At 38.9% G+C, this 24,017-nt stretch overlaps 1 protein-coding gene across 2 annotated transcripts in view; it reads right to left on the bottom strand.

Annotated features, from left to right (window-relative positions):
* Positions 1-24,017, bottom strand: part of LOC133532004 (protein Atossa) — a 94,181-nt gene that overhangs the window by 10,806 nt on the left and 59,358 nt on the right. For both annotated transcript variants that reach the window (XM_061870480.1, XM_061870479.1), the window contains 2 exons: positions 6,447-6,617; positions 397-507 (listed from right to left, as the gene is read on the bottom strand). In XM_061870480.1, coding sequence (XP_061726464.1) covers positions 397-507; positions 6,447-6,617 — 282 coding nt within the window. The remainder of the gene's footprint in view (positions 1-396; positions 508-6,446; positions 6,618-24,017) is intronic.

Raw genomic sequence — 24,017 nt, forward strand, 5'->3', positions numbered from 1 at the left:
TACAGTTGCCCATAGATACCCGCAATACCAGTGGGGTTGTAAGTCGTTGCCAACCTTTAATATGGGAGTACGAGCTATTCTTGAAGGTTTCCTTGAAGATTTGGTGTGTGTAAAGTAGTGCGACATAAAGAATTCATCAACAAAACCAGCCTTGATGTTGATGGGTATTTGGTCGTTCCACAGAGTGTGCACGTGGTCATTGAAAGACGCCTCGACGCCGAGTTTGTCTCATGGTCTGGTGTCAATCTACTAGGAGTGTAGTGCTGTACTAACCTCAATGCAGATGGGTGTCTGGTCGTTCCACAGGGCGTGCACGTGGTCTTTAAAAGACGCCTCGACGCCGTGTTTGTCTCCTGGTCCGGTGTAAGTCTACTAGGAGTGTAGTGCGGTACCAACCTCGATGCAGATGGGTATCTGGTCGTTCCACAGGGCGTGCACGTGGTCGTTGAGAGACGCATCGACGCCGGGCTTTTGTTCATCCTTTTCGGGTTTCGGCTGGGTCACCACCTGGAAATAACAATGGCAAATTATATTTAACTAGTATGTTGATTCACAGTTTGGAATCCATTCACAGGTTACGGGTTTCTAGGATGAAGGGTGACGTCATAAATCAATTCAACAAAGGTGCATTCTTGAAACAGCAAGGGAGGAACAAAGTCAAGAATTACACTTGTAGATGTGGTAGGTAAACTTGCCTTAATGCTGTTGCCAAGCGTGCCGGTAAGCGGGTGCAGGTGCTGAGATAAGTAATAAACACTAAGCGTTCGTTTTGCACACAAGGATTTATTGTTTATTACGGCACACAGAAGAAACAGTTAGCACAATACACACAGTCAATAAAGAATAGAAGGAGAAAGAGCGAAAGCGAAAAGAAAGCAAACTATCTAACACAATGCAAGCGGAATGCAGTTCGGCTCGGAAGCACAGTAAAGCGCATGCGTCTCGCGTCGCGGTCTCAGAGATACTGAGTGCGCCTGCGGCGGCGGGCGCAATACATCGCTGTCAGCGCTGCAGCCGAAGGCCGCCCGTTAGACCGTTGCGTACGGCGCACAGCGCTTACAGCGGGACTCGATCAATTTACACCAGGACGAAGTGCATACCAACTAGAAATCTAATAACAAAATCTGTCGCTCTGTCCGCGAGTAATTTAAATACATATTTATATTGAGATTTTAGATCTAGAGTATTATTTAACTACTTATTTATTTATATATAATGTAATCTTAATATTAGTTATAAATTATTATAACTATACAAAATTATACATAATAATTATTATTTTCGGAATGAATTAAGGAAATTTACACACAATAAATTATCAATTCTTAATAATAAATTACAAATTATAGATTGGATCGATTCCGACCCCACATCACCCCCCCTCCAGAGACCGTCAAGGGCGATAGAGAAAAAAAAATGTTAATAATAATCTGGAATACGCACTGCACGTCCTGACTTTGTCCTTTTTACTGTGTTTTCAGTCTCTGGAGTAGGTTGAGTAGGTGGGACAGGAATAGGTACATTGGGCGTATCAGCCAGTATGTATGCAGGTTTAATACGATCTATGGACACTGTTACACTTTTGCCTTTCACACGCAACTTAAACACTTTTTCACCTCTGTCGAGCACTTCATACGGACCAGTATACGCTGGCTGCAGTGGTGGATGACTCGTATCATCTCTGAGCAGCACGTGACTGGCAGTTTTGAGGTCTTTATATATGAAGACTCGTCTGTTGTTCGTATGGCGTGACGCCGGCACTGGAGTGAGATTATGGGCAAACTTACGCAGGCGTGCGACATAATCCGTCACATCAATGGTGTCATCGGGCGTCTTGGCGTGTAGTAACTCTCCCGGCAATCTCAGTGGCTCCCCATACACGAGCTCAGCGGTCGAAGCGTTGAGATCTTCCTTGTACGCACTACGTATACCGAGCAGGACCAAAGGTAATGTGTCTACCCAGTTGCTAGTCGCGTGGCAGGTAATAGCAGCTTTCAACTGGCGGTGGAAGCGTTCCACGAGCCCATTGCACGCCGCGTGGTAAGCTGTTGTGCGGCGATGCTGGAATCCGGCGAGCTCAGACAGATGTTTGAACAGGCAGCTCTCGAACTGTCTGCCACGATCTGTTACGATCTCGTTAGGGCAGCCGAACCGTGATATCCAGCCGTGTAGAAGTCCTCGAGCTACGGCTTCTGCTGTGATCTCTTGTAGAGGTACCACCTCAGGCCAACGTGTATATCGATCGACAGCTGTGAGGCAGTATTTGAATCCTTGAGATACTGGCAAGGGGCCTATGAGGTCTATATGGATGTGCATAAATCTCGCTCTTGGAAGTCTGTATGTCCCAAGTGGCGCAGAAACGTGGCGAGTGACCTTGGCTCTCTGGCATGACAAACAGGTACGTGTCCATTCGCGGCAATCTTTATTGATACCTGGCCAAACATACCGGTCTGTGACGAGCTTTATGGATGCATTAGCACCAGGGTGGCTAAGGGAGTGCAAGCTCTGGAAGACTTGTCTGCGCAACTCCTTCGTGACATAAGGCCTGAGTGTCTGGTCACTTTCGTTGCAATACAGTTCGGCCTGAATACCTGGCAACTTGAACTTCCTCAAGCGTAGCGAAGTGTCACTATGTAGGAGCTCCTGCAACTCTGCATCTCTCGACTGGGATTGCGCTAGCTTCTCCAGATCGATCGGCTGTGTGACTTCCTCAACGCGCGACAGGGTGTCTGCCACCACGTTGTCTTTCCCAGAGATGTGTCGTATGTCAGTTGTGAATTGCGCTATGAAGTCCAAATGCCTGAACTGTCTAGGTGAGCAGTTATCCTTGCGTGAGTTAAAGGCGAAGCAGATGGGCTTGTGGTCCGTGTAGATTGTAAAGTCCCTGGCCTCGACCATATGCCTGAAGTATTTGAGCGCTTCGTATATGGCCAGGAGCTCACGGTCGTACGGTGAGTACTTACGTTGCGCGGGGCTCAATTTTCTGGAGAAGAACGCCAGGGGCTGCCATTCCTCGTCGATATACTGCTGAAGCGCGCCGCCCATGGCGGTATCAGAAGCGTCTGTGACAATGGCCAGCTTAGCGTGACTATTCGGATGCGCCAGCAACGCAGCCTGACATAAGCTGTCCTTACATCGAGTAAAAGCCTCGTATTCTTCGGCGTTAAAATTGACGGGATGAGAAGGCTTTACGGATCCTGTTAAAAGTGCATGAAGCGGAGCCTGACACGCTGCTGCCCCAGGGATAAATCTGCGGTAAAAATTAACCATCCCTAAGAATCTGCGCAGTTCCCTCACATTCTTTGGGACCGGGAAGTCTTTGATGGCCTCGACCTTGGAAGGGAGGGGCTTGGTACCTCGGGCTGAAATGCTGTAGCCCAAGAACGTTACCTCCGACGCACCGAAGACACATTTGGAAGTGTTAATCACCATCCCGTACTCCTGGAATTTGGCAAACAACTGGTGCAGGTGCTCCTTGTGAGTTACTTCGTCTTTGGAGTATACCAAGAAGTCATCTAAATAGGCATAACAAAAATCCAGTCCCCTTACCATCTCGTCCACAAACCGTTGGAACGTCTGGCCAGCGTTCCTGAGCCCGAACGTCATATACGGGAACTCGTAGAGGCCAAACGGTGTGGTAATTGAGGTCTTCTGGATGTCTTCTGGGTTCACAGGGATCTGGTGGTACGCCTTCTCAAGGTCGATGGTGGAGAAAATCTGGCAACCAGAAATACTGTGAGCAAAATCATGTATATGACGAATAGGATATTTATCCGGAATAGTCCTTGCATTTAACATTCGGTAGTCACCGCAAGGCCTCCAGCCGTTGTTCTTCTTAGGGGCTAAGTGCAGGGGTGACGACCAAGGTGACTCTGAAGGTCTGGCTGTTCCATTTTGAAGCATCGCGGAGAACTCGTCTTTAGCAATTTTTAATTTATCCGGGGCCAACCGTCGAGGAGAGCAAGACACAGGAGGCCCTGGAGTAGTCCTTATAAAATGGAGGACGTTATGCTTGGGAACCCGATGCACGCCAGATGGGCGAGTAATGTCGGGGTATTCAAGTAGTATGCGATGATAATCTGACTCACCCGACACCACTTTGACTGAAGAAATTTCGTCCGTCGAACATCCAGGCAAAGCCACGGTATACAAGCTAGTCGTCCTGTCGATCAGCTGTTTATTCTTGCAGTCAGGAAGAAGGTCGTAATATGCTAGGAAGTCGACGCCGATTATTGGCTTCGTCACATCCGCAACAATAAACTTCCAAGCAAAGTCGCGGCGCAAGCCTAGGTTCAGCACTAAGTGTAGGTAACCATAAGTTATTATTGGTGAGCCGTTCGCTGCAGCTAACTGATAGTTGGTTGGTTGTCGCCGATATTTAAGTTGTGACCTTGGGAAGACACAGACGTCGCTACCAGTATCCACGAGAAACTGTATCTTCGTCGATTGGTCAGTAACAAATAAGCGACCAGGGCTAGGGCAAACGGCGGTCGCCATTAACGAGTGCCCCTTTCGTTTCCCGCCTGATAGTCGCACGGTTTTACGCACTTTGTTGCCTTCTCACCGAACTTCGCATGATACCAACACTCAGGAAACTTTTGGTAATTTGACCGCGACCTCTGAGAGCTGGAGCGGGTGCGGGACTTGCTCGATGCACGAGATCTCGATCGCGACGGCCTGTCACTATTGAGCTGACTTTTGAGCGCTTTCATGTCCTTGGTCAACTCACTCACTTGCCGCATGAGAATAGCCATTTGAGGATCAGGCGCTGATGCTGCTGCTACTTGAGGAGTTGCTACGTCGTGAACACGGTCGGCCAACTCGGCGAGCTCTTCAATTGGGTCATTGGGCTTCGATGCGATCACGAATTGCAAGTTGCTTGGTAGGCGAGACGTCCAGATAGATAAAAGAAATTCATCAGGTATATTCGGCCCGGCCAAATGACGTAGGTGGCGGAGAAACTGGGAAGGTTTTCTATCGCCTAACTCTTCCTGGCTAAGTAGCTGCTTTACCTTCTTTTGCCGCGATACCGAGAGTCTTTTGATGAGCTCCTCTTTTATTTTCTTGTATTTGTCGGTAGCTGGTGGCGAAACAATTATATCCTCTACCTCAGCGGCGTACTGCGAATCGAGCTGCGCGACGATGTAATTGTACTTGGTTGCATCCGCAGTAATATTCGAAACACTAAATTGCGATTCCATTTGAGCGAACCATACTGCAGGTTTCTCCGGCCAAAACACAGGCACTTTCACACCGATGCGGTAAATTTCCGTTGATATGCCGCCATCTTGAGTAGTGTTTCTTTGTTTGCTCGGCCCAGGCTTCTCCGGACCGTTATTCTCAGTATCGCTCATTTTCAATGTTCCACGGGGTCACCAATGTAGATGTGGTAGGTAAACTTGCCTTAATGCTGTTGCCAAGCGTGCCGGTAAGCGGGTGCAGGTGCTGAGATAAGTAATAAACACTAAGCGTTCGTTTTGCACACAAGGATTTATTGTTTATTACGGCACACAGAAGAAACAGTTAGCACAATACACACAGTCAATAAAGAATAGAAGGAGAAAGAGCGAAAGCGAAAAGAAAGCAAACTATCTAACACAATGCAAGCGGAATGCAGTTCGGCTCGGAAGCACAGTAAAGCGCATGCGTCTCGCGTCGCGGTCTCAGAGATACTGAGTGCGCCTGCGGCGGCGGGCGCAATACATCGCTGTCAGCGCTGCAGCCGAAGGCCGCCCGTTAGACCGTTGCGTACGGCGCACAGCGCTTACAGCGGGACTCGATCAATTTACACCAGGACGAAGTGCATACCAACTAGAAATCTAATAACAAAATCTGTCGCTCTGTCCGCGAGTAATTTAAATACATATTTATATTGAGATTTTAGATCTAGAGTATTATTTAACTACTTATTTATTTATATATAATGTAATCTTAATATTAGTTATAAATTATTATAACTATACAAAATTATACATAATAATTATTATTTTCGGAATGAATTAAGGAAATTTACACACAATAAATTATCAATTCTTAATAATAAATTACAAATTATAGATTGGATCGATTCCGACCCCACACACTCTTAGTTCGAAAGACAAGAACATACCTAGGGGCCTACCCAAGATGACAATCGTTGGCGAAAACGAAACGAAACGCCATTGTCTCTCTAACCTCTTCCATATCAGTGCGATAGAGACAGGTAGCGTTTCATTTCGTTTCTCTGCTAATGATTGGTAACTTAGCGTGGTCTTCGTAGGCCCAAGTGCATAGGGCTGAGGAGAGATATAGGTTCCGCGTAAGAAACGATCGCTAATATCACGACATAGCGTGCAAATTAAGCGCGAATATTTCACTTGCAGATCATTATATTCTGCCCGACAGTCAACGTACTTATCTGTCTTTATGTTCTGATTAATTTTTATCATTAAACCAGGATAACATACCTGCTGGCTGGTGGAAGGGCTGGCCGCCAGCAGCTTGGCATGCAGCAGGCGGTCGTGCGGCGCGCGGGGGGTAGGAGTGGGGCTGCGGGCGCGGATGATGAGGCGCCCCAACTCCAATAGCAGGTTGGGCCCGGTTGCCGGCGGCGCCGGCGGCGTCTCGCAACTGTGCATCTGGAATTAAACGTTAACAATTACATAGTGTTCAGACTTTTTAAAGTCAATGTGGAGAAAACCGTCTAAAAGCTATTTCGTCGTCATAAACTCTTTCGTTTGTACAATACTGCAGTTAAGAAGGTCGGTAGAGAAAAAGGAACGAAGTCCTTTCTGACTGGATTTAAGCTAAGTACGTATTTAAATACGAGACGTCTTGACCTATAACGTAACGGTCTACCCAGCAATACATTTTATAAGTTGGACTTCCCTACATCGCCCTTCATAATATTACACTCTTTTGAAAAATAGTCCTCAGGTAATTTCATACCAGTTAGAGCCATACCCAAACCCTATCTATCATTAATCGATACAATAAGATGTATATCTGATTAATTCCCCCTATTCCAGTTACTTCATCCTTTGAAAGACTAGTCAAAGCCTGATAAGTTTCGACAAACACCGTTATTAGGTCAATAGGTCTACTAGGTTTCTAGGTCGCTAGTGGCCATTGCTTGAGTGAATGAGAGCAAACCAGCATAACGGGGCCCCAGGTCTGCAAACACTAACATACACTGACAAAAAAACCATTTTAAACAATTGACATAACATTAACGTTTCATGCTTTAAACAGTTCCATATGAGCATATCGAACAAAACAGTAAATTTTACTGTTCAAAAAAGACAGTAAATTTTACTGTTTTGAGTAGCTAAAATGTAATAGTGACTGTTCGTTTATTTTTATAGTTTTGTCAATACTTCGAAATGTTCAAACAGTTAACGTAACTGTTTTATTTTACAATTTTTTTAGACATAAAATTTTTTGATATTGTATTTTAATTAAAATCACTTTAATGTGTGCTCGATAGATCATATTTTTTTCAGTGTGTAGGCCATACTGGTAAAGTAACTTTTTTATCCCATGTTGGTAGCAAACAAGCATTCAGTTCGCCTAATTGTAAAGGAATACATTTATCTCTTCGCCAGACAGTTTCTGATATCTTGCAGCTAAGACATTCAGGAAAGTAACTTATACTGGGTTGCAAGCGTCCATAGGCTGTGTCCGGTTACCATATATCAGGCCGTGCGCTTGTTTACCTACCACCGCTGTGGTAAAAAAAAACTAGAAACCTAAACTAGGAACAGAGCATAGTGCAAGCGACAACTGCATAAATCGATACGTCATTGAACAAAAGAAAATGTATGTAGGTCACATTCTATGGCCTTCATGTCTTTATAAAGTAAGTGGGTAATAGAAAACGTGATACAGATTCAATGGTGGGAGGTAATTCGCATTTTGTATAGCTAAAAGCGTGATCCGACCGATGTAAAAAATTGTTTTGGACTATTGTTTCATTGAGTGAATGAATAAATAACCAATATTGAAATTTAACTTTCACTTCATGGACAAAGACAGGATAGTAATGTTTTGTGTTGGTGTGAAACACACCTAAATTAGATATCCGAGCGTGCAAAAACACCTTTATATTATAATCGCCTCCTGCGTGTGGCAACACCGTTTAACTCTCTCTCTTCCTACCTGCTCTCGCAGCGTTCATAACTACCAAAATGTGATAGTTTAAGTTTTTCTTCTAATAAACGTGATAAAGTGCAGTGTACCATTTAATTCAAGCCTCTACAACCTTCATTCTTTACAGTGTTGGTTCTTTTGCCTAAATATGGTGACTGATTTTGAGCTTTTAACAGACATGTTCCTAAAGATTAGATCGTTAAATTTTAAAGTTATAAAGCGATTTACAGAAGCATAAATAATAAATGTAGATTAAAGAAAGTCTATGTTAAATGTCATTATCTTCGCATAGGATTATTATAGTTACTTGAAGGCCGTGAAAAATATAGCCTTATGTAATTCGTATCAGCGAAACGAATCGATTGCGAAGCTCATTCAGCAAAATCGGTGCAGTAGTTTTGACTATTTTTCCAGCTGTGATGGAATAAGCGACACAAATCCGCACACAAGAATGACCTTAGTCGGATAAAAAAACAAATTAACATGTTTTACCAATACAATGTATCACAATGGCCGACACGCGACAATTTAAAGTTCATTGCGCTGACCCCTGACAGGAAACGTGGCAATAGGTAATCTTATTTAAAACTAGAACAGGTTGCTGTTTTGACTAAAGTTTATCTTATCAACTTGGTAACATTGTTGGCTTGGTTGGTGCTGAGCATACGTTGGTTAAGAGGCTGTCAATACCTAAAGCGCGCACACTGTCTATTTGTATCGGAGTAAATGAGATAGCACTGTCGCATGTTACTGGGCCTGGGCAAGGGAATAATAAGAAAAATATTTAAATAAAAAAAAGTGGATTATTAGTGTAATATTTTACTCAATAGCGGTTTAGATATAAATGTTTTGAAATTGTGATTTTAATTGCAGACCCATAAGTCAAAACAATAAAGACATAGAACCATTTAATTGTGATTTTAAGGCCAATCTTTGCAATTATTTTCTATCGAGCCGATTTCGTTCAATCATGTATCGAGTACAACCACGGTCTTTGAAATATAATTAATATGAACATATATTTTTCTTACTTGACTAAAACAAATAGTCTTTCTTAAAAAACTGTTTAAGTAACATCAATTTCAAGGACATTGGGTGTTGACAGCCTCTTAAGATGTTATCAGATATATCGGAGCGGCCAAGGTGCTCAAAAATATCTGAACACGCCTCTATTGTCAAGGCGCTAGAGTGCGTGTTCAGATATTTTTGACCACTTTGGCCGCTCCAATATATCTGATGGCGACTGTGCAAAGCAATACAAATTCGATGGTTTGAGATAACTGTTGGCTACCTTGAAATACGATTACGCCATTGTTAATCACATTAACTACGGTGCTATTTAATTTAATTAACTATAACGAAACGTGATAAAATAAATTTACGTTAAGGCTGTTAATTATTCTCGTAATAAGCTATTTAAATAGCTGTTGTCTGACCGGATCCCTTTGTTTGGCATAATTATTGAAAGTCATAATGTAATGATAGTCATATTATCATCAGTCATAACTCAGAAGCCGTTAACTTTTCATGAATTTCCTTAGATTATCCTATAGATAGGTTAGGTTTGTTTTATGGCAATCCTGAAAAGTTACGCGTTTCTGAGAAAAACCAAATTATGGCTAACGAAAATGACGACAAACAATACATTATGACTTAAATGGAATTTATGGGAAACAATAAAGACCCGTTGTCTGACAGACTAGAATGTCAAACGATTTTAAATAATAAATACCTAGTAAACTAAGAGTGACTTGTTTTCGTATCTACATATAAGAATAAGAATAACTACTAACTAACTAACTGCTTTGGCTCAGCGAACTAAAAAGAATCTTGGCCTCCGAAACGAGAGAACGCCACCTGTCCCGATCCAGCGCGGTTTCCTGCCATGAATTGGCATTCAGCCGACGCAGGTCCACCTCCACGACATCACACCAGCGGTACCTAACTAAAGCGGTACCTAATACCTAAGAATAAGAATAAGAATAATATATTTATTTCAAGAATTTGTCATTACAAGAGCAGCAGTCAGGGATCGGAAACCGGTATTTTTTGTATGGGAACGAAAACGGTATTTTTTCGTTCTTTGTTAATTATTTCATTCCTAATCGGGCAATCTAATAATACGAAATCGTTATCTAAAAACACAACTGAGTCCTACATTTTGAGTATAAAATAAACCGAAATATATGGTTATTTCGATGTTTTTGCAAAAAACCGGTTCCGATCCCTGGCAGCAGTACATTGATCCCCACACTAGGCTCAGCCTGTAACGTGGGAATCTCAGAGAAGTATCGAAATGGTGCGGTTCTTATTTTTACAGAATACTAATGTATTAAAGCTAAATTAATATAAGATTTTTTTATTATATGACTAACTATCAAACTAAGCACAAAGACAGTTAAGGTCTCAGTAAGTTGTATGTAAGTGAAAGTGTTTATATGAGGGTATGTGTGTATGTATGTGAGTATGTATGAATATGTGCGTGTGAATACTACACAAACACTTTAATACTAGTGAAACTACTAAAATATCCTTTCAGTATGGATTTTAAATAGGATCTAGATGTAAGTGCAAACAAATGGTTGTAAAAATATAAATAATAAGTGTGACATAATATATAAAATTAAGACTAGATATGGGATTATAAAAATATATGCATGCATAATAAGTACCAAATAAGTAGATTCACGAATAACGATTGAGATTAGGGTTGCCACCCGTACTTTTATAAAAAGTATTGTACTCTATTTTAGCTTTGTGTACTTTATATTTTACGAAGCACTAAAAGTACGCCAAAATACTTTATTTACGACCTTTATTCATTAATTATACTTTTTTAAGCGAAACATGCAAATTTTGGAAATTTCATATCTATATTCACCAGGAAAATACATTTGACAATGTTCCTGAATGCAACCTTAAGAAACAATGCTTCCATTAAGCTTATCAGAAATGAACTACTAGTTTATTTAAATTTGTGCATGCCATGCTTAGAAGCTATAAACATATTTCAAGCTGATAAGAAACTGTTAGCCAGTGCGAAATCAAACAAAAAATATGTATTTAAAAAAATACAATAAAATACTTTATTTTTATGCCGTGTACTTTTTATTTTTGTACCATCAGACGAGAAATACTTTATTTGGGGCGCAAAAAGGTGGCAACCCTAATTGAGATAATTGTAAATTAAAATATGTATGACATTGCAATGCCCTGCCAGGGCCCATATGACTCTGAATGTACTTAGTTATTAAGATTTGTACTAAGCTATGGTTGCAATAAATAAATGACTAAATCCGTTACCTTATTATTTACGTCGTCAAAAAAGATTTATAGGTTTTCCTTTTTTTTTGCAGAAAGAAAAAAAAAGAAAAAAGCGAAACCTAGAATATATTATGCTGAAGCGATCGACATCAAAACCAAAGTGGTTTGTTAAGATTTAGTTAGTGGAAACCGTTTTCTCCCGAAATGGAGTTTCATAGAAAACGTACCGTTATTCCGTTAGAATCGCAAAGCTATTCTTCCCTCTTAAGGTGCATAATTTAAAGTCCGAGAGCCCAATGACAAATATAAAACCTATTTAATTTGAATAAATCAGCTTTAATTATTTTATGCTTTCAACTTATCGTTCGTATCGTTTTTATATCACATTGATGGTAAACAAGCACACACTGTCTGATGTTAACAAGTTACCGTAGCTTAAAGACTTCAAAAACCCATTTATTTTGTTATTTTAGGAATCCCATCTTACTTACACACAAGTGTATTTGTATAACCCATTTAAAGGTATTTAACCGAGTCTATTTGCGTCCCGCTGCGCTTATCTCCCCTCCCCCCCCTTCTAAATATAACACAATGGCTGCCGTTTCACGAGTAAGTGGGAATTTTCACTTCCGTGTCGCAGATTTCTCGTTTTATGTTGGCTTTTGATGTTAAAGTGGATTTAACGGAATGTTATCATGAATATATGTTAATAGGTATTGTGTGTTAAAAAATATCATACCGAAAATAATGCAAAAGGTTCCGACAAGTTAGAAGCTACTATCAGCATAAAAAAACGTACAGAGTGTAAATTTCGTCACCTGCAATAATTTAGGGTGTGAATATATAGATACTGAGACCATACAACCGCGAAATAATGAAAATAAAACCGGCCAAGAGCATGTCGGACCATGCTCAGTGTAGGGTTCCGTAGTTACTCTTCCGTCACAATAAGCTAAACTGGAGCTTAAAGTATAGTAAATTGTTAACCAAGGGATGAAACGCGAGTTAAACAAATAGGCAAATTTGCATAATCAGTACCTAATTAAAGTCTTTTTACTATGAAGGGGAAACTTTATGCGATAACTCAAAAACAGCTAAACTGATCATATAGTTTTCATTTAAAGTCTTTCTTAAGCTCTACTTCCACGATTTTTTTCATATTTTTTGGACCTATGATTCAAAAGTTAGAAGGGGGGGGGGACACATTTTTTTTTCTTTCGGAGCGATTATCTCCGAATATATTCACTTTATCAAAAAATGTTTGTTGAAGACCCCTATTAGTTTTGAAAGCCCTTTCTAACGATATCCCACACTGTAAGGTTGAAGCAGAAAAAAAAATTCACCCCCACTTTACGTGTAGGGGAGGTACCCTCAAAAAAATTAAATTTTTAGATTTTATTGTACGACTTTGTCGGCTTTATTGATTTATATATCCATGCCGAATTTCAGCTTTCTAACACTAACGACCACGGAGCAAAGCCTCGGACAGACAGACAGACAGACGGACATGGCGAAACTATAAGGGTTCCTAGTTGACTACGGAACCCTAAAAATCGGCGCTGAAGTTGACATTTTCTATGGCAGAGTCCATTTTTTTTTCTCGATTTCGGAATTGGTCCCATAATAAAAGTAGCCTAGTATGACCTATATATTCACATCGCAAATTTTTGCAGGTGACTAAATTTACATCCTGTACTTATACAGGAGTCATAACTGCTTTTAGTCTATGTATAGGGAGCGTGTATGAACTGTAGGAGGCAGCACAGGAGCCGTCAGATTTTTGGCGCGAGGCGTAAATGTGATGTTTTTTGTTCCGATGTAGCCCACAAGATGGCAGAACCTACTATGCACAAGAAAACACGTGACGTGTACATGTGCATGTCTATGGTTCCGATTCAGGCCACAAGATGGCAGACCCTCCAACGCGCACGGTCCCTATAGTTTAATATGTACATTTTACTGCACGTAAGGTGAACTTAATACTTTATGATAATTTCTAACATTCAACCTATTTTGTAGCACTTCATCTTTCCTCCAGGATCTCATTTTAAGGTTACTAGGTCACAAGGTCAAGAAAATAACACAGTGTGTTAATCTTTGGCAGTGTTTTTGACAATTTGTTCGAAATATTTGATAATGATGACATTTTTCAAAAGTCAGAAGCTTATTAGTGTCATAATCATAAATAAAAAAAGATAATCAAAGAGGTCGAAGGTTCCATACTATTATTTGCGGATATTACCTTAGGAGCTACTAACACATACAGGCTGCTCCAAAGTAAAAAATGGTAATTTGTTAATTTCTTCGAAACCGCTACACCGGTTGTTATGATACTTTGTACAGTCAAGGTATTAAATATCGACACGGACAAAGTGCCAAAAATATGTATACACAACCTTATTGCCTATACATTAAAGTAGTGTGTACATATTTTTGGCACTTTGTTCGTGTCGATATTTAATACCTTGACTGTACACTGGTTCTAAATACCCTAATGCATATGTACATTTCGGCTTTGTCCAATGGCTAGGGACACACTGTATATTAATATTGATGTGTTTTAAGCTGCAGCTAAACTAATTACAGCCATAAATATACCTCATGTCATTGTATGTGCAAAGTTTCATTACAATCCAAAACGTAGTTTTAAAATGAGAACGAGGCTCTGTTTTTATGGGTAGTTGAAATTCAGCCGAGCTTGCTGCGGACTCTAATACACAACCATTTAACTGCAGCAGTTAACTGATTCCTCTTTACATGTAACCATTGAACCTGAATTCCTCAAGGAACGAACAAAGAGTTCGGCAGGGCGCGGCCGGCCCTTGACACGCTGCACCCCGGTCGACCCAGTTCCGTGACCTACTTCTGGTGCCGAATGCAACCCGCCCCAGTTCACCCTGCGTTCGGGATGCCTCGTGAATTTTGTAGCGGACCTAAAATGGTTATATTTGAATTTTTTAACACTCCAGGACCCTGTTTGCAAGCTTTTATTTAACTTTGCCCTGTTAGTGTGGGTTGGATATTTCAAGTTAAATTTGACATACTTCCTGATTCCCGCTTGACCTGAAATTTTGCATACATATGTAAATCGGATGACAATGCAATATTACGATGACATGGAGCTGATCTGATGATGAAGACCGGAGGTGGCCATGGGAACTCTGTGATAAAACAACGCAAATCGAAAGTGTTTGAGGTTGTGTTAGAATTGTCTAGGTTGCCTGTGGCAAGCAAAAGAACATTCAGAGATAAAAGCTTGTACCAAAAATATTTTTTTTTGCTAAAAAAGTACTATATTCGAAGTCTAAAGTATTTTTCAAAGAAGATTTTGTATTATTTCTTACTTAGTTGAACACATGTAAAAACAAAACTAACATGATACCGACAATTAGAGTCTGTATTTTTATTTTCGAATTTTGTGGTAAAACCACTTATCTATTTTAAATATCGCTAGTAAACCACTTGAATGCCTTGATTTAAAAATTCAACACCAACAGAAATGAGTTCGAAGAGAATCAACTGCATTTCAAAGGGCACCCATTACAAATTCATCCGTCATTAGTCCTAACTTTAGCTCCACAAAATCCCTGGCCGCTAATACACTGTGCCCTAATTTGGCAGTTCCATCGTGTTGCCACGGCCGTGACGACTGAAATAGACCGCACAGTGAGCGCATTTACTTATCATATCGACCAGTTTAGTGAACTATAAACTATACTAAAATCGCCCGTGTAAAAGACTGGTCTTTGATGTCCTTTGAGAGCTGTCGGTGCTAACTTTAGCCTCACAAAATTCCTGGTTCACTATTTAGTGTGTCCTAATTTGGCAGTTCCATCGTATGCCACGGCCGTGACGTTTGAAATAGACTAGACAGCACTTTGTATCTTCCTGTGCATATCTGCAATGAAGACCAGTTTGGCCCAGTGGGTAGTGACCCTGCCTACGAAGCCGATGGTCCCGGGTTCAAATCCTGGTAAGGGCATTTATTCGTGTGATGAGCATGGATATTTGTTCCTGAGTCATGGGTGTTTTCTATGTATTTAAGTATTTATAAATATTTATATATTATATATATCGTTTTCTAAGTACCCTCAACACAAGCCTTATTGAGCTTACTGTGGGACTTAGTCAATTTGTGTAATAATGTCCTATAATATTTATTTATTATATATATATCTATCATATCAACCAGTATATTAACTTAACAACTAAGCTGGATTTGTAGAAGTGTAAAAGACTCGTTTTTGATGGACTTCAAGCGTTTTCAGTCCTAACTTTAGCCTCACAAAATCCCTGGTTCACTAATACAAGCGAGTGTGCCCTAATTTGGCAGTTCCATCGTGTTGCCACGGCCGTGATGACTAAAATAGACTGCGCAGGGCTCTCAGCTTCTTTCTAAGCGTATTTATCACAACGGCCAATAGTGAAGTAATTAACAACTCGTGGAGTCGTGGGTAAAAGACTTGAGTATCTGGAGAATTTATAGATATGATCTATTGTCAAGTAGCAAGACTGATAAATCCGCTACTTGACGATAGATGTCGACTACGAAAATAATAAGCGTTTTGGTAAGGAAACTGATGTATGGAGTGAGCACTCTATACTTACTTATTTCTCTATGACATCAGTAACGTCTGCAGGGATCTCCCTACCCACTTTCGCAAAGCTCGCTCAAAACTTATTACAAATGTGTTTTTACTTAGGTGTATGGAGTCTTGGAGTGAGCACTCTATCTAAACTTATTTCTCTATGATAATTAGAGTTCGGACTTTGGACTTTAGATTAATTTGAAAATGTATGTGTATCTATCACGCGTGATGTAAAACACCAAGCGTTATGACCGCATCGCGTTGAAGCATGGAGCCCTCGCATATGCATATGCATACAGCTTGTATGCGTGCATGACAATTCGGTTTAAATGTTTAGCATGCTAACACATCGCGTGACTTCACTTCCTGATTCGATAGAAGTCTAATTATGTGTATTAAAATACTGTAATACGATGTTTAGCAGTTTTTTTTAGAACAGATGTAATTCGACTTATATGTTATATTATCCGTAGAGTGAGAATACGTTTGTGCCATACGCCAATTACATTGGTTTGCAGGTGAGTGAAATGAAGGAAATATTTTCTTTTCGAAAAGTTTTACATTTAGGAAATATTCAATTTATTTATCATTCATGCACATATGTTTACTAGTTATAGTACCATTATACAAATATTTTGTATTAAGTGGTAATTTAAGCGGTATGTAAATAGTTTTTGACTTAATAAATTTCTAATGTAAGTATAAATCTTCAAAATTCCTCGCAAGCTCGGCCGAATTTCAGTCCCATACAAACGGAGTTTCATTCTCATTTTAAAACTACGAGTTGGATTGTAATGAAACTTTGCACATACAATGACATGAGGTATATCTATGACAGTAATTAGTTTAAATAGCTCCAGCTTATAAAACAACCAAAAATAAGCAAAAACAATTTTTGTATGAAAAACTTAAATCCGCTGTATTTTTTTAACTATGGTATCTCAAGCTACATAAACTAATTACAGCCATAGATATACCTTATCCTATTGTAAGTACAAAGTTTCAGAGCAATCTAGCTAGTCGTTTTGAAATTAGAACCTAACTACGTCTGGAAGAGATCGCTTTTTAGCGATAAGACCGCCTGTTGTTTACCTCTTCTTTATGTGTTGTATTATTTGTACTGTTTCTGTATTGAGGTGTGCAATAAAGTATATTTGTATTGTATTGTATTGTACGTTGGTATGGAGAACCCAGCTTGCTGCGGACTGTTTAAAATGTCTTAATCATACACTTACATTAAATGAATTTCCTTCGTAAAAACTTCACCACACTTTAACACGATCAATGAACACGTAACGGTATATCGAAGACGCCCACATTAAACTCTTTTTTCTTTAATGCCTCAAGGCATTAAGTCCGCCTATTGTACGTTATACTTGTACTTGTGCAATAAAGTTTAAATAATAATAATAATAAAGACCGTCATATTGTATGGCAACACAAGCACTAAACTAAATATCCGATAACGCAGTGAAAATATTTCTTACATTTGTAAGCCATTTTCTATTAATTGGAGGTTCATTAAGTAATGACTTCTGTCAGGGGGAGGAAACTAGAGCGTTCGGGCTTTCTCGGCTCTGTTCGGTTTAGCATTGCTCCGAGCAATTATTAGGGTTGGCACAACTTGACGTTCCTTTGCGTGCACAACCACAGATAAGATAATTACATGACTTTTGACAACCCTAAATAGCCGAAAGGGATAGTTCCATACATTAGAAAGGGACAACTTCGTCCTGCTTTGTACAGAAGTGTCATTTCTGAACTGTAGTACTAATATTTATTCTGTGCTTCTTTTTAACTATTATATACACCGTATAAAACTACTTAAAAGTCTCACGTACAGACGCCGGCATACAATCGTAGTTACGCTCTCATTAAAAAAAACACTGATCCTTTTCAAGCAAAGAAATGGTTTATGTTTATAAATAAATATAGGACGTTCTTATACAAATTGACTAACCCCCACAGTAAGCTCCAGAAGGCTTGTGTTGTGAGACTTATGAGTACTCAGACGACGATATATATAATATACAAATACTCAAATACATAGAAAACATCCATGACTCAAGAACAAATATCTGTGCTCATCATACAAATAACTGCCCTTAACCGGGATTCGAACCCAGGACCATCGGTTTCATAGGCAAGGTCACTATCCACTAGGCCAGACCGGTCGTCAAATTATAGCCCGTTTAGATAATATGACTCTTTAATGTCGGGTTCAGCCGAATTAACTAATTACTCGACATCATTTCTTAATGAGACGTAAATGAATGTGGTTTTATTGCGAGGTTTTACTCCTCCTTTCGGGTATTCTCGGCCACATTCGGCTCAGCATTGTTCCGAGCAATTATTAGGGTTGGTCGTTCACGTCCCTATGCGTGAACGACCACAGATAAGATAATTACTTGAATTTTTACAACCCTAAATGGCCGGAAGGGATAATGCCATACATAGCAAGGGATTCATGATTCGTCCTTGAATCGCTGTCAAACTTCGGTTTTGTAGGAAGTGTCATTTCTGTACGGTAGTACTATTATTTATTCTATAGTTCTAGTTTGTGCCATCCACGAAGACGCCCCATTCTTCCTATGCGTTTATAGAATCAGACCAAGCTAAGTTGGCAGCGATTTTGATAGCCCATCCTGTGCAAGTCTTAAGTAAACGTCATTATTTCATAGAAGTTTCTTCTTTTTCCATTATCTGGGATCGGTTCTCCTTGTCATCTTTTTCCATACAGGACGATTTGTTGTTTATTTCATAGAAGTATGACGTTTATAATAATGTACTGTAAAACTTTGTACAGTCGCCATCAGATATATCGGAGCGGACGAGGTGCTCAAAAATATGTGAACAGCGCCTTGACAATAGAGGCGTGTTCAGATATTTGTGAGCACCTTGGCCGCTCCGATATATTTGATGGCGACTGTACGATACATGTGCGAATACAGGTATTTTTTTTTAATTTTACTATTTTTCGCACTTGTATCGTAATGTACTATTTTACAGTACATACGCCTATTTTACCGCGCTAGTGCGATAATTAGCACATTACGTAACTATGTCGAAAATTTTAAGGGCCATAAACTTTGTACGATAGATGTACGAATCAAAACATCTTCGATCGTGTTTTAATTTATCGCCACTCGTTGCGATTTTCCTATTGTTCGCACTTGTATCGTAATGTACTATTATTGACCTAACTAGCTCGTAGTCGTAACCCATGTATGTAATTTAGTTCCGCTACGAAACACGCATCCACGTCCCGTAAGCGTTCAATCTTGCGTATAAAATACAGGCGTCAACAGTAAGTAAGTAAATATTCTTTATTGCACCAACAATTATACATTTTACATACATGTAAAACTACAAATGAATTTTAAAGGAAAATAGAACCAGGTAACAACAGGCGGTCTTATCGCTAAAAAGCGATCTCTTCCAGACAACCTTTAGGTAGCAGGAAATTTCGAACTCATACAAAAGTCAACAGGTAGTGCAAGGAGCTAAATATGGAGACTATTAAATACAAACACACATACAAGCGTCAACAGTGTTGACCGAAACGTTAATGTAATTGAACCGTAAACTGTTACGGTTTACGGTAAAAAAAAAACGATAAAAATGTGACAGTCACTACAAAACAGTAAAATTTTCTGTCTTTTCGGAACAGTAAAATGTACTGTTTTGTTCGATAGGTGTCGGAACTGTTTAAAGCAATTTCAATTGATCTCAGTGCAGTAACTGTCCATCGGGGAGGAATACAGGTATTGGCAGAGATCCAAACTTTCGTATTGAAGGTTTAATGCGTACTTGGATATTGTAAGACGTATATAAACTTTATGGACCAAGTTACGCCTGGTCCATAAAGGCCGTAAGTGGTTGGAAAATCTATTTCAACCAGAATTTATTGCGCGTTAAGTGAATGAGTTTTCGAATGTCAGTTAAATACATTTAATATGCGTATTGATCGTGTCATTCACGAATACGCGTTCCTTGACTCGTATTGTCGTGTTATTAAATGTTAGATTTCTCTGCAAATCTGCGCGTTATCGTTAATGACACGAACTATAGTGGGCAAACCCGATAAACCCCGTTATCAGTTCATTGAAAATAAGGATTCACAAAAATACGTACCCTAAATTCGCCTTTACGACATAACTTCGCCTTAAATAGAATGAAATCATAATCCCACTATAAATTTGTATCATGGATATTTAGTAATTCAATGTTAAGGATCTGAAATATGCTTTTTAGTATATAGAATTGTTAATTAATTTACAGTACATATGGGGCTACTTTATAGCACTAGTGCGAGAAGTAGCATATTACGTTACTGTGTCGAACATTTAAAGGGCCATATGTACTGTAAAACGTTGTACGATACATGTGCGAATAGGTAATTCGCAACTCGTGTCGATTTAAAACACTCCCTTCGGTCGTGTTTTAATTTATCGCCACTCGTTTCGAATTTCCTATTTTTCGCACTTGTATCGTAATGTACTAGTTTAAATACTTTCTGTTTAATTTCAATTAGGTTTTACGATTACGCATTTAAACTAAACGAGGTTATTTTTTAACATTCCAAACAAAGACAAACTGTGTCAAACCTCTCAAGTACCAGGAGATAATAAATCTAAATCAGTTTAATTTCAACACGTACTAAGAGTACTTAATATACCTATATCCGTCTCTTTCTAACTCGGCTTTTATTGTTATTGCGCACTCGCTTCATCACGCGCGAGTTGACTGACCAAAGGATTAGACGAAATTTAGTTTACAGTATATGTAGCTTTGCAACATGATTTTTCATAATTTTGGTGCCAAGGAAAACTAGTTGACAAAATGGTGAACTATTTTGGTGTAAGAGTAATAATAGTTAATTTTTATTTGATTAGGATGTTATTAATACATAATAATTACAAATCAATAGGCCATGTTTTACATCATCAAACTAATAGACAGAACGGCAATGAAATAAAACTATGATAAAATATAATAGATAACGTAGATATCTATAAATAACAGCTGTCATGATATTATACATTTTAATGAAGTAATACAAATGACGGTAAATTTAGGTATATTAAACAACTGTTATCGATTGTAGAATAGTATACTGTGGTTATCACTATCACGATACGAATATATATATCGCTACGACTTGTCTACTTTTTTTCATCGAAACAATGTGACTCGATTTAAAAAAAGTCATGGGTAATTCACCGACTTGTTAGTACCTTGAGCAGTATCAAAATGTGCCCTGTACGTACACTACACAAACACATATTATGTGTTATGTGCAAGCACGAGGCATTGGTAACGGTACCATAGTTTATACTAGGTATACTTTTCTAAATAGACCCAATTCTGTTTCTATCCACTTTATACTAACGTCAAACGCGACGTAAGCGCCATCTGCCATAAGGTACCGTTCCCGTGGAACGGCCCATATGATCACATCGAACTGATTCGATGATGGAAACTAGAATCGCTTTCAATGAGTAGTAGGCAAATTACTGATTTATAAGACGGAAAAGTACAGTCAGCAATAAAAGATTTTTGAAAATGACTGTTTTGATAAAGAAACTTACTTTCAACTTCAACAGGTTGCATGAACTATGTACCATGGCTAGCGTGTACACAAGTGACCTATAAAATAAACACGATAAGATACGACCGCAAGGCCGGCGATACGTTATCGGAGCACTATCAGCTGCGAAAACAACCAGACCGAATGGCACCGATAACGGGTATTTTGGTGCAAATTCCGGATTCTATTGACTTTGGTGATGGGCCGTGCGAGCACGAAGCGTGTCTGTTTCAGCATGGGCAATAATGCCTTCGTGCCATGTAACACAACATCGATATCGTACTTAAGAGGGCGCGTAAAGCCAAGGAAATTAGACAGGAACAAAAAATATTTACGTAAATTTTCTTGCCATGTTTCATGTAATTTTAAGCATATTGTTTTAAAATGAGAGGTACCTTTGATTGTATGGGAGAGGCTTTTTGGAGGTAGATTGGTGTGACAAGTCTTTATAAGGCAGAGGGAATATATTTCCCGCCTGATTTTTAACTTTATTACGAAGTGTTAGGGTTTCGAATAATAACCTGACACCCTTATGTCTTGTAAAGGGTTGGCCCTGTAAAATAGTCTAATGATAAGCCAACTCCTCCTTTCTCAATTTATTTCGCATGTAACAACACATGTACTTAATAAACTTTGTACATTGATGAGGTAGCATTCTCACTCTATTGCGCATAACAAACTGATTATAGTAACTCTTAAGATCCTCCTAACTAGTTATTTACATGTTTATGTCAGGAAAAGATTATGTTTCGTATGTGTAAATGCGACCAATTTGTCAGAAATATGTATACGAACCTCTAAAATAATTGTGCCTGAGAATCATCAGCAATATTTTTTAAGATATTAGTAAAATATTTTAGTTCTTGGAGTGAAAAAGATATGTAATAGGAAATTCGTGTCTTTTTACTAAAATTCTGGACTACAGTGCTTATAGGGTTATACTAATACTCAAACCCGCTAAAGGGCCCAAAATATTCATATAAAAAGTGCCGAAGAAAAAGTAGACTGCTTGGTTCCATCAAAAAACAGTTAGTTTTTCAGATGTTCAGTGTTCCCTAAGTAACTTTGTCCGAATTTGTTGTAATATTCTATTTTCGCACATCGGTCAGTGTCTGGTATTTTCTTATCTATTTTCTTATCGCATGCTACCTACATATCGTATGTGAACATGAACCAATATCTCAGTCCGTCATGTAATAAAATCACACATAAAGTTAAATGACTAAATCTTCCATATTATATGAGCGGAACTGTGTAGACAACATAAATAATGTAATATCATATGATAATGATGCAATTTCCCACCTTATCTGTTGCACAAGTCCAGGAAATTGAGCCTGCGGTAACGCGCCGCAAATGTAAGGTTTTCCTGCTAGGTACGAGTAATACCTATAAACTTTTAAATTGGTTACCACAATAAACAATAACATGTTTTTAAATATATTTTGTGGGGTAATATTTTTACGGGCGATAAAATAATAACAGTACCTGTATGTAAAGGTCATTTGTGTGCATTTTTCCTTAATTTTATGTTTCGAAGCTCGGGTATAGAAAAGGATTTTGAGGTTCTAGTTTTTTGTCATTATCAGTTATCAGACAACGGGAAAACGGTTTTTCCTATTGTAACTTAAGGGCATTCCATATAAAGATCGAACTTGTCGGGGACGTGACGAGTATGCCACCTACCATGATCCTGCAAAAATCTGTATTAAATACCTATATTCCTATATACCATTCAATTTAAATCTAAGTTATTAAACGTTATCATGCAAAATATCGGCTTCTTAGCTATATCGGAAGTGTTTAAACAAACATCACGTATTTTACTTGACACTTTTCTGGAATGCCCCCTTAGTTGTCGGAATGACACGCATGTTCATTAATTAATTGGAAATTAGAAGCTAAATGCAATATTTAAAAAATAGGTATGAAATATAATTATCTATATGAGGAACGCGCAATTCATTTCATAGAGCAGGTCTTAAAAACTATTAGGTATAATGCAGTATTCCCCCAAGTGAAGAACTTGATAAGGAGTTTTTGTTATTATTGTTTGATACGCACTTATTTAAATAAATAGGTGACAATTTATTGCATATATACCTATTTATCAGTCAGTTAAGTAATGTTAATATGCTAACATATGTAGACATTGTGAAATTCCAGCAATGTCACACACTAATGGGTCAAATGGATGATAACATCTTTTTTTAAATCGGTTAACAATACATACACAACAAAAGCACGTGCATGTTTGACATAGGTACATAATTAATGTAAACTAACCATTCCGTTGACAGTGACAATATTTATATTACGCAGCAATTTGTAAATACCACCAGACTATTATGTCATCTAAACACGCGTGATGCATACAAAAAGCATGTGGGCACTCTACGTATACTACGCTAATCAAAATCATCTGGGACGATAGCAACGTCGCAAAA

Source organism: Cydia pomonella, chromosome 26 (genome assembly GCF_033807575.1).
Source record: "Cydia pomonella isolate Wapato2018A chromosome 26, ilCydPomo1, whole genome shotgun sequence".
NCBI classification, from domain to species: Eukaryota; Metazoa; Arthropoda; class Insecta; order Lepidoptera; family Tortricidae; genus Cydia; species Cydia pomonella.